Source organism: Mytilus californianus, unplaced genomic scaffold (assembly GCF_021869535.1).
Source record: "Mytilus californianus isolate M0D057914Y unplaced genomic scaffold, xbMytCali1.0.p SCAF_1, whole genome shotgun sequence".
In the NCBI taxonomy this organism is placed as follows: domain Eukaryota; kingdom Metazoa; phylum Mollusca; class Bivalvia; order Mytilida; family Mytilidae; genus Mytilus; species Mytilus californianus.
The window spans coordinates 14,192,723-14,209,331 of NW_026262581.1; the positions used below are offsets into that span (position 1 = coordinate 14,192,723).

A 16,609-nucleotide genomic window follows, 5' to 3' on the forward strand; every position below is an offset into this window, starting at 1 on the left:
ATACAAATTAATTCATTTTGATCAATAATGTCCTTCGATGCAAAAAATGATAAAAACATGTACAATTTGCAATATAGACCTCAAAAGCATTTGGTTTAATGGAATCATGTAAACATGTTGATATTTATTTTAAGCATTTACGAATTCGATCAGGTTTAACATCTTTCTGATTCCACGTGAGAGTGAAACAAAAACACACCCTACTTTTTTTTGGTAACTAAACAAATGACAATACATTCACAAAGATGAATAATAAGTAATACAGACAGACAAAAAAACGCGACAAACTTGAAAACTTTGAATTGAGTAATTCCAATTGAACCAGAAAAGACGCCTTGCTTTAGGATGTTAGCATTGTATTAAGTTTTCCTTATAGCAAATGGGACTGGAATATTGACAAGAACTAAAATCTTTAATTGACAAAGATTATCCAAACAAAAGACGACTTAAGATATAATTTGAACATAAATAATGCCTTTTTCGCAAAACATGCATTAAAACCATGATAAGGAGATGTTCCAGTCTTTTTTAGCCAATTTTCGTACAATTTCTAAAAGGACACTGTCAGGACTGCCCTACGAAACCCCATGTCTTGTGGAATGCATCTTTATCTCGTATTCTTTTCAAACTTAACCTCTTAATTTGCCTCTAGTGTTTGAAGATTCTTTTTATGTACTCATGAAATTCCACAAAATTGATTGATACAGGTTATCAAGTTTTTAATCCTTTACTATCGTTGTCGTTCTTTGTAAGATCGAAGTTCACTAGAATTTATATCGTATCCGTCTTTTCAATATCTTTTTACGGCTTCCTAAAATACTGCTTTCCACCAACTGTTAAGAAAATAGATTTATACCGAATAAGAATACTAGTACATGCTTTCCAAAATTATCAATGGTATTATTGTACATAAATGGGAATGTCTCAAAACTTTTTTTTTTACGTTTTCTTCTGTCATTTTGGGATTATAGTAATGCATGTTACCTCACCAATTTAACACCCGTGACTATTTAGCTATTCTGAAAATAATATTCGTAAAAATTTCCATTATATACAGGAAGTAAATCTACGCTTTTTTTTTAACGAAGATTTAGATTAACAATTGTCTATTGCAACACACTGACACTAACAACTAGCTGTTTCATAGTGACTTTTGGCCTACATTCTATCTTTGAAATAGAAAATATCAATTCAATATCCACCTTGCACAGATCGCGTTTTAAGTTACAAAGCTAAAGCTAACCGATAAAAAATAGAAAAAAAACCCAACTGCTTTTAAAGAATAACAGTTTTAGTTCATAAACCTTTTTTTTGGTTAGACACTTCAACGCGAAGATCTTTTATTCATTTGATAGTATGACTACAAAATATTTAAATAAATAAAGTTTGGGACGATAATCATAAGGAGCAGCCCGACATTTATTCTGTAGGGTTGCAATAGAAAAACATCAACTGTCTTAAACCCAGATATATACAGAAGTCCTGTCTAAGCCTCGAGTTCTCGAGTTATTCTCTTAAGTAATTTGATCAGAAAGATGTCTGTCATCATTATTACCTATTTTCTCGTTAACCATGCTTTATGTGATCAAATATTAACAAGATTAGATTTGTCCTAAGCCATGTATGACAAGATGACACGATTCGATTTGTCTAAATTTTAGCTACGTGTATATTGCATTATCTAATTAAACAAGTTTGTTAAGTACGGCTTTTACATCAAATAAATTAAGTGAGCCAAAGTTGGACATTCTGGTGGAGAGTTATGAAGCTTCTGTAACATATTTTTCTTTGCGATTAAATTTATAAAAGAGTTTGAGTAATGCAATCAGATACTACATATATGAATAAGAAGATGAGGTATGAGTGCCAATGAGACAACTATCCATCCAAGTCACAATGTATAAAAAGTAAACAATTATAGGTCAAAGTACGGACTTCAACACGGAGCCTTGGCTCACACCGAACAGCAAGCTATATAAAGGGCTCCAAAAAGACTAGTGTAAAACAATTCAAACAGGAAAACCAACGGTCTAATCTATATAAAAAACAAGAAACGAGAAACACTTATGAACCACACCAAGAAACGACAACCACTGAACAACTGGCTCCTGACTTAGGAAAGGTGCATACAAATATATACAGTTATTTTCTTATATTGTTGTGTTATACTACTGTCTCAATTAAGAAGGAGCATTGAGCGCTCAAAAACATGTGTAACCCTGCGACAATCTTTATGACAGTTCCAAGCAAGAAGCCTATAATCCAGTGGTTGTATTGATATAAACTGTAAGAGTCTTACTCATTGTTGAAAGCTGTACGTTGAACACCTTCTTATGTTTATATTTGTCCCCAACGCAACGCATTATGGGGGACATAGAAATATCGGGCGTCCGTCCTTGGAAACATTAAATATATGGAAAATTGCATTGTTAGCGCTCTCATCTGTACAATTCTTGACAGAATTTTATGAACTTTAATCATAGGTTTATATTAGCAATGTATTTGACAAGTTTGAAAATCAGTGACGATCGATCATTTCTAAAAGAGTTATGCCCTTGGAAACATTAATTATATGAAAAATTGCCACATGAGCGCTCTAATGTGTACAATTCTTGCCAGATTTTTATGAAATTTATATTATAGGTTTATATCATCAACGTCTTTGACGAGTTCAAAAATCAGTGCCGATAAATAATTTTTGAAAGAGTTAGGCCCCTGGGAAATATTGATTATATGGAAAATTACATCGTCAGCGTTCTCATGTGTACAATTATTGCCAGAATTTTATGAAAAATTATATCATAGGTTTATATCAGCAATGTCTTTGAAACTTTCTAAAATAAGTGCTGATCAAATATTTTTAAAGAGTTATGCCCCTTGGAAATAATATTTATAATCTCATTGCATTTGCTCTGAAGCCTACATTTCTCTAAGATATTAATGAAAAGTTTTAAAGAACCCCAAAAAGTGCTTTTTTTAGTTACTGCTCTTGTACCTTAGATAGATAAAATATGTGAAACGCGGGGGACATTGGAACTCTGTTCTTTTATTATCTTGACTTTAAAAGATCTACATCAGGTTGTAATTGAAGTGAATGTTGTTTTGTACATTTTGGTGCTAAATTTACTTTTCCTTGTTCACGAAGATGTATAGAATGTTTTTTCCTGGTTTGTCTTGAATGCCATGACACGAACTGTGAGGACAAATGCATTATCCTGTGACAACGAGTATTTGCAACGGGATTTTAAATTAGTAGAAATTTACCACGGGTTTCTTCTATGAGCTAGATGTGACATGTAATGATGACTTTCTGTCTCATGTACATTTTTCATGTCATCAATATACAATTTTGCTTACATATTCCTTGCTCACATAGTGTGAAATAACAAAATGAATTAATTCCTGTTCCATGCCAATTTTGCAATTGAAACGGAAATGATTTCACAATATGCACTTCGGTTAGACGTATTACATTGTAAATCAAAGTACGAATCGCGACATTATTGATTTTGATTGCATTAAAATTATGATATGGACCAGAAATTAATATTTTTTCATACGCACTTTGAAAAGACTAATATTTTATTGCTGTGGTGGGGGAACTTGAGAAATTTGACTAATCTCGTATTTGTATCTCATTGGTTAACGGAGATCACACAATTCTGACATCATCAACAATTGGTTGACCGATACGAAGTGTATGTATTTCAACTCGCGACAGACTTTTTTTTTCGTGGGCTTATTTCTTTTAGATTGCAGAACAGCCGTCATATCTGTAAGATTACCGATTGTGCCCTTCTCCTATCCTAACATTTTGACTAGTCTGGATGAACATTGCGGAGGATGTATGCAAAGCACTGTTTGGAGTTTATGTGTTTCTCTCAGTTCTTGATATCTTGAATTGTACATTCAAAGTGGATTAACGAAGTTTGATCAATGTTGCCACTAATTTGTCTGAAAATTTACAATTGAAGATCAGAAACAGTTTCCTTTTAAACCAAAATTTTGTCTTGTATGAGTATATATCGTATCTCTTTTTAAAGTACGACGCATCCAAAGCTGAACGGGTACATGTAGATACTAGATACGTTATAACCCCCCCCCCCCCCCCCCCCCCCACACACACACATCCTTAAATATAGACTTAACGATTTAAGTTTATTATACATAGAAAGAGCGTATCCAATAAAAAATACAACAGCTAAAAAGTTATTAGGGAGCTACCATTTGATTTTTATGGGGGCTAGGATGAAATTTGAAAAAAATAGGCAGGACAGGAGTTTTGAGTTAAAAAAAAGGCAGGATGAGACACTTGCAAAAAAAAAAGTCAGGATAACAATTTAGGTAAAAAAAAGTCAGGATAAACTAAAAAAAAAAAGGCAGGACCGAATAGAGTAAAAAATAAAAAGGCAGGACAGAGATTTAAACCAAAATAAAATGCAGGACAAAATTTTTCATCCTAGCCCCCCCCCCCCCCCCGTAAAAATCAAATGGTAGCTCCCTTAAAACACAGTGAATGATTAGTTAACTTTTTGCATTCACAGATATACATTTTCAATGAAATTTTTATTCTTACAACAATTTTTATCAAAATAAAATCTTTTTTGCAACTACGATTAACAATTTTATTTAAAACTCTTTTATTTACGTTTTTTCATATGATTGACAGTTCCCTACTACAATGTCAGTTTCTTTGAAACTCTAATCCTCAATCAACTGGTATTATTAAGCCTTAGCCCACTCATAGTCTTTTGGAAATATCAAACGTGATAAAGTGTGATTGTGCAACACTTTGCAATCAACATCGTGTCCAGAAAATGTCAATATCGTTTATTCGCATGGTCTGCAATGGACATTTCTTACAAATTATACCGAGCACGAATGTCAGAAATTTCTTACGTTGTTACGGATATCCTTGATTAAGTTAGTAGCCGCATTGACAAGTATTATTTAAGTATTATAATTATAAAGACTATACTTTCAATAAATCTTTAGTAAATGTCTGCAGACACAATGCTCTGTTTAATATTGATAAGCAAATTACACGACACGTATTGATTGTCAATACCTTGAAAAAGGATGATAACTGTACTTGTTGGTTTCAGAATTTTCAGCTTACAGAGGTTTATAAATCAACTGCTTAATATATATATCCAACGTAGGTGTCCATTTAAAACCTTCGTATCTGTTATAATAGAAACCTTCCTGCGCAGTCGGCAAATTGATAGTGTTTACAGTTTGGCCTGGCAATAAGCTGGCAACAACATACATTTACTATTGACTGTTATGTCGACATATAAACTAATATCAATACGTGTTTTTGTAGACTGAAAATGACTACGACAACATATATATTGCGGTCTGTTTTATGTGTGTGTTCAAAAGCAACAATTTTACAATAAAATAATTTACATCGAGTCAAATACTTGTCTGTGGAGAGATGATAATGTTGGGTAGTTTTTCCTTAGTGCTATAATTGTACACTATCAACTGATGTCCAGCGATGATAACTAAATCCTACTAAGCACAGAGTCATGGGTTCTGTCCAATATATAACACGTTTATTGGACGAATAATGACGTCTAGACTGTAATAGATCCCAACTTGAATTAAAGGATTGTATATCTTGTTTAGTATCAATGGCCAACAAATGTCATTTGTTTTAATATTATGCACTTTTGGTTCTCATTTAAAATGATAAATAAGGTATCAAAACCGAAAGCATCACATACAGTCAGATTATATGCATACAAATAGTACAAATTGGAGAAATTTTGAAGAAACAAAGATGTAATCATCAGTCCACAACCTTGAGAAACACTGCGTTTTCTTTCGGAGCGGGGAGCTAAGGAGAACAAATAAACATTCGAGTATTTAAAGACAACGTATAACATCTATCAAGTTTTATTCAGCGTTATATATCTGTTCTTCGTATGTTTCATGATACATGGTTTATAGGAAACACATCGTTCTGCTGTTTTGAAATAATATATATCTGACTTTAAACAAAATCTTTCAGGACATATATTTTAAAGGGACATAACCATTTTCATTTTTGTATAACAAAAATTATAATCAATAAGTGAATTTATCTGAATGAAGAACGATAAAAACGCACAGGGTCAATTTATTTGCTAAATGTGTACAATAATTCTTTCAAGTTGAAAAAAGCATTTTATCTCAGTAATTTTACATTTCAGTACATAACCCAAACGTTTAAGCATGATTTCAGTCCTTAAGCGGTGTGAAACTGAAGTAAAGACGAGTAATAATAAATGGAAATACATTTTCTATAATAATCATTTGATCGTTTCTCTGTCATTATAGTTTGTTTATGAGTAAATCAAATTTTATGTAGAAACCAATTTATTTAAAAACGTTTTCGCAATCCGATTTCCTAATGCGTTCTTTTGATGTAAAAATTTGGCAACTTTGCTAAAGTGTAAACATATAATACATCAACACATACCGAACAACAAATTATAACGCAAAAAGCATAAAATTTGAGCTGCCAATATAACAAGTTGTTTGTTTCAGTCTGCAAATTGTCATTCTTATACTCATTATATTTGGGTAATGTACTTTAAAAACCTGTCATTTTAGTAGTAATTTACTCATGCATAAGATCAAAAATTGAATTAAACAGACTAGACTTTCTCTTGTGGATTTCCATTATCATTACTCGATCCAGTCATGAGAGCTAATGGTAAAAAAGGTCTAAAGTATTCTGCTTGGTGTACATATTTTGATTTTAAATATGTGTTCTCATTTGTTCATATAAAATAAAGTAAAAGCTTTTTGACCCTCTTTGTTTTAAAGACAGTTTGAATTTGGTTTCCCTTTGTTTTCATTTAATATCATGTCTGTGCTACTTTTGATTACCGATTGTTTTTAAAAAAGAATTTTTTGAAAAAAAGATTTGTGTAATGTTTGAAAGAACGTTTGTCTATGTTATTTACCCTTGTAAAAGTTTAACCAATATGCCAATTTTTAAACAGATTAGTGTATTTTGTTCTCTTGTTTCTCTATCATATCTGAGCATTTTATTCTCTAGATTCTCAAAAGGGAAAATCAAATAGTCCACATCGAACACACAATTTCCTGTCGGTACCGAGAAAGGTAAGTGTTAAACTTTGATCACATGAAGTAATTGGTTGTTTGATAATAATTGAAATAATTAATTCTAAGAACGAAATTGTCTTTTGTTCAGGAAATATGTGGAAGATGTTGTTAGAAATTACATTTTTTTTTATCAAAATTTATCTAAAAGTTCTGGTGACATTGTACTAGTCGTTTGTGTCACGTCAATATAGAAGTAATATGCCATTTATTGAAATAAATAACAATGCAATAGATATTTTTGCTGCCGATTTCACAACATGATGGAATCATTATTCATACGTATACATATACCATAGTTACTTTGGAAGGGAGCTATGCCAAGATGTAAAAACTGCAAAATGTCGGAGATGTGTACAAGCAATTTGATGATACCCCTAGTCCATAGGCAAGTACTATATCAAATTGTGGTCCACATCTCAGCACGAAGACAGTTTTTACATATACATCTACAATATTACGCTTCCACGCAAGCAACTATTGTGTTAATTTTGCTGGAAAAACAGACAATATAAATTAAATATTTTGTAAAAATTAAACTTGTCTATTTTTCTTTTCAAATTTGTTTGTCTGAAGGAAAGAGTTCAAATTGAAAACTTCAAAACCTAATTAGAAAGAACGAATTCTACAAACGACAATATAATTAAATTTCTTATTGCGTGATATCGATTACCGGATAATTTATGACTTTTCTTCGAAAATGTTTAAAATTTAATGAGTGGTGAATTATATGTTTGTTGTTTTGACCTACAAAGTTTATATGTTACAGTCAAAAGTTAATCATCATATTCAGTTGTATACAATCTGAAATCTGGAAATGGTCTATATTAGAAACCAAATGAACTGGTATCGATGAAACTCCAGAATAGTGTATACCATGTGGCTACTTTCAAGCCATACGGAAGCAAAGTAACAATACTGATATAAGGAAGAATAATGACAGGTTGATGTGGATGTAATTGCAAACATTCTTTTGGTAAATCATATTTTGCCTGATAGGACATATACTCATAACTCAATTGTAAATATAGTAGATCAGATAAAGTTTAATGGCCTTATTTGTAGATCAAAAGAAGTCGAAGCTCTGGTAGCGTGACAAGTGGGTCGGACGAGAGCGATAGTGAAGTATCACCACCTTTATCCAGACGAGGTCGAAGAGCTGCAATCGTGGATACTAAGGTAAAGCGACCCGTTGTTTTCCTTGCCGCATTAGTAACCCGTGTAGCAATACAATTTCTTTATCTGCTGGTTGTGCAATATCGTCCACGACAAATGTATTACAACTTAATCGCGTTCGGTTTTCGTTTGGGTGTTCCTTTGTTGGCCAGCACCAACTTTGGTTCTATGAAGAAAACATTCTTTTTCATTTTTTTAACGATTTACAGATTTGTTTGTTGTGTTATTAAGCTCTTTACATTTAAACATTTGAATCTAGTCGTGTGAAAACACAAGTTTGCTTAATTGGAAATTTATGAAATTTATTTGGTTCATAAGGCAACATTGTTTTCTATTTTTGTAATTGTTAACTACGTCATGTGCATCTTTCGTTTTTGACCAGACAATATATTTTTTCTCATGATTCCCCATGGTTGATCCTAGTAATTTTTCATTGAGTGCTGCAAGTGTACATAACTTGTGTCATTCGTAGGGCCAACAGTTTTGCTTCATTATTTTTTATTTTTTGCACAGCAATTGCACAAAGGATCAAATGGGATTTTTTTTTAGATGTTTGGGGTTATTTTACGGATTGTAAGTTCAATTACACTTAAAAGTATACATGTGTGTATAACAGATACCCTGAATGTAATTCATTTTCCAAAAATCCTACACAACTCATAATTTTGCAATAATTAGTTGTATCTGGCTTCAGTGCTTAAAAGATAAAACCACTTGTAAGTCTGATAATTTTCTTACCTACCATAGGAACTACCATTGGTCATGTTGTATTTTGAATCAGAGAAAAAGCAGAACTGTGTCCAACATGCCTCAGACAAAATTATGTGTTTAAATAGTGTAATAGTAGTCCATCTCTTAAAGCTGATTTGTTTTATGCAGGAGATGAAGAAATCACATGAAAAAAATTATAACAGGGTCACCAATTAATCATTTACAGATTAGATTTGTACTTTTAACATCATTCATTATTTCCTATATAACTTGTTTTACAATTTAAGTATTGTATCTTCATCCACTGCAGTCAGGTTCTATCTGTTTCCAACATAAATCATTGATTTTCTCATTTAAACATTAGTCGGTTATTACAATACAGAACTCACCACCTGCAGACCACTTCTTAGAAATTAATTGACATCATCTGGCTTTGTTAAGTATCACGTGACAAAATGAGATTTTGATCATTTAGAAGTTTTGTTTCCGATTCAATGTCTTTATGTCACCTCAAAATGGAATAATGAAAAAATAGTTGTTGCCTGTGATTGACCTCAACAAGGTTAAATGATTTGTGGAATGAAAAATAAGAAATTCCACCATTTTATGTTGTAATAGAAGAAAAAAAATCCATCACTTTATTGATCCGGCACAATGTATACACATTTTTATAAAAAAAAATAATCATTTTATTTTATTTTATTCCAGAATTTTGGAGATGTTTCTCCGTCGAATTTGTCACCTGAATTATCACCTAGTAATTCGTGTGATGAAGGAGAAACAGCGAGGTATGTTTCAATTAAGAATAATCAGTTACCACCTGTATATTAAAAAATCTCTTTTATTTAACATTCACATGAACCTAAACACAGCATGGATAGCACAAGCTAATTAGGATGACATTACAATATTATCGATAAACACATCCGCTCAAACCGGTGCTAAGGGGTCGTCTGTAATCAACAGTTAGATCTGAAAGTTTGCTCCGTATTGAAAAAGAGAGGCGAAAGATACAGAAAAACAACAGTACACAAAACACAACATAGAAAACTAAAGACTGAGCAACACGAATCCCACCAAAAACGGAAGGTGAAATAAAATACTGCAAAAGATTCATCAGTGTCGCACGAATAAAAAAAGTCAAAAAGGCCAAATAAATTACGAAGTTGAAGAGCATTGAGAACCCAAAATTCTGAAATGTTTTGCCAAAATAAAGCTACAGTAATCTACTAGCACACATTATTGTTTAGGGACCAGCTGAAGCCCGCCCTTGGGTCGGGGATTTTCTCGCTATGTTGAAGGCCCATTGGTGGCCTTTGTTGTTTTCTGCTCTTTGGTCGGGTTGTTTCTCTTTGACACATTCCCCATTTCCATTCTCAATTTTACTTAGTATTTCGAAAAAAATTTCAAAGTTTTGTAAACAGTGAAGTATATTTTGTAGTTCACCTTGTTTTGATCTTTGCAAAACTTGAGAGTTTGATATTTCGATTAAATTAAACAGTAAATACATTAAAAAAACATTCGGTGTAGAAAAAAATAAAAAACTGTTTCAATGGTACAAACTGTGCTTCTCATCTTTTTCATTTGAAAAAAATGAAAACAACAAGTTATGAATTTCATGTGTCTGAAGCGCTTTTCTGGAATTACCTTCATCGGGAACGCTCAAAGCCGAATATTTGAAAGCCAAGGAAAGAATGAAATGTATTCAAAAGCAACTGAAAGAATAGAAAAACAAGCAAGATCGTGATCAATTTCACACGACAGAACTTAATACTTGGCACATATCGAAATCGGAAAATCCAAGTGAAGTTGCAAGTTGACCTGCACGAAGAGGGAATAGTACACTTCCGTTTAGACACTTTTGGTTTGGTATGCTCTTATCTGAAATGTTTTGCCAAAATAAAGCTACAGTAATCTACTAGTACACATTATTGTTAAGGGACCAGCTGAAGCCCGCCTCTGGGTCGGGGATTTTCTCGCTGTGTTGAAGACCCATTGGTGGCCTTTGGCTGTTTTCTGCTCTTTGGTCGGGTTGTTTCTCTTTGACACATTCCCCATTTCCATTCTCAATTTTACTTAGTATTTCGAAAAAAATTTCAAAGTTTTGTAAACAGTGAAGTATATTTTGTAGTTCACCTTGTTTTGATCGTTGAAAAACTTGAGAGTTTGATATTTCGATTAAATTTAACAATAAATACATAAAAAACATTCGGTGTAGAAAAAAATAAAAAACTGTTTCAATGGTACAAACTGTGCTTCTCATCTTTTTCATTTGAAAAAAATGAAAACAACTCGTGATCAATTTCACACGACAGAACTTAATACTTGGCACATATCGAAATCGGAAAATCCAAGTGAAGTTGCAAGTTGGCCTGCACGGAGAGGGAATAGTACACTTCCGTTTAGACACTTTTATCTTTCAAAATTTGATCTCGAACTCTCCGGATGGTAAAGTTGTTTGTATAAAGATAATATCAACCAGTTTTTGTTATATCGATATTATTAAGTTCAGCCTTTGTTTTTTTTTTATTGTATTGTTCGTTTGTTCTCTTTTCTTTATTGATATTTCATTTATTGAGATACTAAGGGAGGATAACTTCCTCGAACAACTGTTTAACCCTACCTTATATCCAGGTGTCTATTCCAATCCAAGAACCTCTATAGTGTTTGTCGTTGTGTCTATGTTTTTTTTTGTTTATTTGTGAAAGTAGCATTCTTTGATGAATTCACCAACGACTTCTTTTTAGACTAATGCCAATTTAGAACCTAGTATTGACATTTGACTCCCATTTATACAATTGTGTTGACAAGTACATGACTTTTATATATGTATATGGATTTCTTCTTATTGTTATTTACCTCATTTCCGTTTTGAATATTCCTTGGAGTTTGTTTTTTTACTTTTTCCAACACTTATTCATATTCAGCAAATATTTAGACATTCAGGTCAAAGTTGTATTAACTTTAGCTTAATGTCAAAACTAGGTGATAGATTGCTGAAATTCTCTTTGTCTGTTGTTTTTACCATATATGTCCGACATTTTGTTTGGAAAGACTTAACGTCTTATTCGAATTTAATTGGACTTGGTATAGAACCGCTTAATGGATCATATCCACACAACAGCAAATCTTAAATTATCGACCAACTCTATCTATCGTCTCCAGGATTTCAAGCATGTGCTTTCATTTACATCGTTTTAATCAGGTCATTTGGTATTATCATAAGTCCTGGAGTACAGCTTTAATTGCTACACTAAAAACCCGTTACTTCAGAAATTACCTTTATTGTTGCATAACGTAAATTGCAGGAATTATTTCTAAAGATTCAGTTTAATTGATCGTAAAAGTATATAAATTAACCACTATTTAATTCGAGGAAATTTCTTTGAAACAATGTTATCCATAAAACATTTCATTTAGATTTAGATTTTTAAAGATCCCATTTAATGTTTAACGTCTTATCGTAGAGGTGTATAAATTAACCACTATCAAATTAAAGAACACGCCTTTCAAACAATATTACCATTAAAACATTTATTTGAGATTATGACTATTAGCGTCATTACTAATGATTTCACCCACTGATTAATTAAGGATTTCAAGTCATTTCCTGTCATTACAATGCCTTCCAAATGATACTTTACTGGTTGCACTGATATAATGCCTTTAATGTAGAAAGGCCTGTGGGGGTACTAGAACTGTATATTTCCTACAGTTTTTGGTTCAAATCTTTTAAAACTCACTAAAATAGATTTCTCTTTACAAATTAAAGTTTAGTATGTCAGTGTATGTTTCTTTAACCTCCACCAAGTAACGAATAGTAAAGTCCTGGTATAATTTAAATGATACATTTGTTTGTAGATAGCTATTTAGTAAATTTTGTACTTTTGTTCAAAAACTAAGGACGGAGCTGCCTCAGGCAAAATTAACTTTGGAAGTATTTGCTGTTCTGTTTGTTTGCCGTTTTTGTTTATATGCTGTCAAATGTTTTATATTGTTGGCTTTCCAAACTTTTGTTATCGAGTCTATCAGTGAAGGATTTTTCAGAAACCTTTTTATGAAATTTTCCAATTGATGAGGGACTTTGCCATGTTTTGTAAGACCTCCTTATTTTTAATTACCTTTAAATACAATTTAACCTCCATTTAAACATGTATACGTCTTAGTTGAGAACATTTCTTACTATTGTACGAATTACTTTGCCTAAACAAATCAAAAGGAACGCATTTTTTGTAAAGTTAGATCTGTATTTTATTATCGATTATATACTTAAATCTGGATAACAAGTACCTTTCATCCTTCAATTTAACAAAAATCCATTAATTGTGTGTCCCTTTTATTTGAGCCTTTGACTAAAAGTTATTGCTACGAACGAAGTTTAATTTGACTCCGAAACCACGGTGTTTTACTGCAATCCCTGTAATATGATCTGTAAACAGGAAGAAGTAAACTTCCTAGAAATATTTTACTCTGTGTTCGATATAAGTGTAAAACATTTCTACAAAAAAAGTTATTTATAAAGCATCGTCATATTTAAGGTGTCATGCCTTCAAACTATTAAGACTCAGCATTATTGTTACAAATTCCACCTGCCTTCATTTTTTAACTGCGTCTGAAAGTCAATGACTTTGACGTTTTAGGCGATCTACTTTTAATTCGGTATCTAAATTGGCTAGGAAACGACGACATAATAGCAAATAATTATTAAATTATCATTCACTGCAGTAGACGTTTTCTCTTCAGCCACAAAATAAATATGACAGTTTACAAATTAGGTCTGTCAGATCGCTGAGGTTGGTCAAATACTAGTACAAAGAATTCTTCATGTCGAAATGTAAGACAAACCTTTAACCCTTACTAAATCTAAAGGCAAAAAAAGAAAATAGGACAGAAGACAAAATCAGTGGACATGTACATGTGCATTGGAACGTCCTTGAAATGCAAATATTAAGCACCTGAGACCACCCCCAGTTTTTGGTGGGGTTCGTGTTGCTCAGTCTTTGGTTTTCTATGTTTCGTTTTGTGTACTGTTGTTTGTCTGATTGTCTTTTACTTTTGTAGCCATGGCGCTGTCAGTTTATTTTCGATTTATGAGTTTGAATGTTCTTTTGGTATCCTTCGCCTCTCTTTTATAATACTTTATTTCTGCATCAATCTGCATATTTTAGATGTGTAATGTTTGTATTTAATATGAAAATAATTAACACTACCACGCCAATTCTCTGAAACTTCCTTTTGCCATTATAATTAATAGTTCTTAATTTTGATATACAATTTTTTATATTTTAAGTCCCATATTGAATAAAAGCAGACAATAGTATGGACAAACATTTATGACTAAAGACTTAAAAGTCAACAAAACACAACACAGAAACCATTAATTGAGTGAAAAAAATCACCAGAAGTAATGAGCAAAATCTATAATTGGTGCACCGAAATATAAACACATTCGTATCCACAAGTCTCGCTCGTTTTGTTGATCAAGAAAAAGGTGAACATCTGGTGACGGTCATAAACGAAAAGCGCGACTATTGCTATGACATACGAACATATATATCATTACAAAGATTTTCTCTAAGTGATAACTAAGTAATGAAAACGTCTGCAAAACTTTCAATGAGATGAACTTTACAAAGAGTAACTGAAATGTGTAGTACACTGGCTGTCAGTATTATGTATTTCCAAACAAGCTTATTTGTATACGTTTCATTACAAGAACACAACAACTAAAAAAAAGATGCGGAGAAAACCATAAATTTTACACATCAACTATCTCAGATTTTTTATGAACGTCATGTACCTGTATACATATACATAAAAATATGTAAAAGGAAAAATGCAGTTTACTTTAGTTCTAAATATGAAATGTATTATATAATAAGAGCATCAGGCGGCAGAAGGGATCATAATGATATCCTTGCAAAAACAGGAAACAATATATCATCTGTATATAGTGATCGATGACTTGCAAACAAATTACAGCAAGAAGTGGTCATTACTATGACCAGTTAAAACTTGTCATTTCCTTGAGGTTTATTCAGATAACCTTTTCAGTCGACTTGTTTTGAACAATTGTAAAAGCAATATGGCGTTAACTGTTCTTATAAATCATATGCATTTGATTAATAAAAAAATATGCTTACGTTTCAGTAACCTGACATCACGCTTGCGGAGAAGGCGAAGTTCAGTCGAGTTGGCAATGAACATCTACCCCGGTGATCTTTTAGTTCAGGAACACCATAAACGATTACTCAAGCGCAATACAGTAGCTGATTTCAATACCTTACGGAACGGTTCTAGTCAAAGTATCAGCGATGGTGAGTAAAATTTGCACTGTCAGATAAAAGTATTCGCATTATTCACATTATATTTTCAATTTATTTGAAATCAAGATTTTTGCAATAAATACTAAAGGATTGTTAGCTAGTACCCTGGGAGACATGGATTTGGCAATTGACATTTTCAGACTATTATGATAATGAATTTGTTTTGAAATTTGAGCCAAAGATAATGTCCTGGTTGAAGAGGTACAGGTACCCTGATGATCTGTAGTGTTTGAATCTATAAATTTCTTATTGTGTGTGTTCATTCCAGTTTTCCAAAATATAATTATTCAGCTTACTCTTGAAAATGAAAAAAAAATAATTGGGGCCTGGTTTACGAAAGTATCTAACGTTTAATGCATGTCCTAAGATGATCTTAAGACGTATCATAGTCCCTAGTGATGTTTTTGAAAACTATTTAAGTTAAAATAAATCGTAAAATTAACCGTAAAGTAAGGTCACTAAAGTTCAAGTTTTAAGATAGTCTGAAGATGATCATATAAATATAAGAAGATGTGGTAAAATTGCCAATGAGACAACTCTCCACCAGAGACAAAATGACATAGAAGTTAACAACCATAGGTCACCGTACGTCCTTCAACAATGAGCAAAACCTATACAGCATAGTCAGCTATAAATTGCCCCGAAATGTTTTCCTTTTAAATTGTATCGATAAAATATCAATTTGATACCAACCGAATTAGACTTATCATCGGGTTTGTACTAACATGAACAACACGACGGGTGCCACTTGTGGAACAGGATCTGCTTACCCTTCCGGAACATCTGAGATCACCCACAGTCATTGGTTTTCTATGTTGTGTTTTGTGAACTGTTGTTTGTCTGTTTCCTTTTTAGCCATGAATTTGTCTGTTTATTTTCGACTTATGAATTTGAATGTCCCTTTGTAATCCTTCGCCTCTCTTCAAGGTGTAATTTAACAATGTATTGTATTCAAAATTATATTTTATACTGTCAACGTCAAGTTATGAAATATACATTATCGTGTAATGCTTACATGTATAACTGATATTCATGCAGCGGCTTGAAAGGAGGTATAATGAATGTTGGTTAAATTGCCCCTAAGATCAAAGAAATGTCAACAATTTCGGATTTTTAGAATACAATATTGAATGAATTTAGTTTGATAAAAGAATTCTGTTGTGGTTAGAATATGCCTTTATTATGAGTTATACAGCCATGAAATGATTAAGACATCTTAAGACAACTTTGATTTACAGTCTAAAATGTAACCTAGGATGTTCCTATGATAATTCTAA

General features: G+C 32.2%; 1 protein-coding gene across 3 annotated transcripts in view; it reads left to right on the plus strand.

Moving 5' to 3' along the window:
• The window catches only part of LOC127706629 (pleckstrin homology domain-containing family G member 7-like), a 150,787-nt gene that overhangs the window by 108,928 nt on the left and 25,250 nt on the right, over positions 1 to 16,609 (plus strand). For all 3 annotated transcript variants that reach the window (XM_052211320.1, XM_052211392.1, XM_052211467.1), the window contains 4 exons: positions 7,055 to 7,119; positions 8,185 to 8,298; positions 9,715 to 9,794; positions 15,157 to 15,323. In XM_052211320.1, coding sequence (XP_052067280.1) covers positions 7,055 to 7,119; positions 8,185 to 8,298; positions 9,715 to 9,794; positions 15,157 to 15,323 — 426 coding nt within the window. The remainder of the gene's footprint in view (positions 1 to 7,054; positions 7,120 to 8,184; positions 8,299 to 9,714; positions 9,795 to 15,156; positions 15,324 to 16,609) is intronic.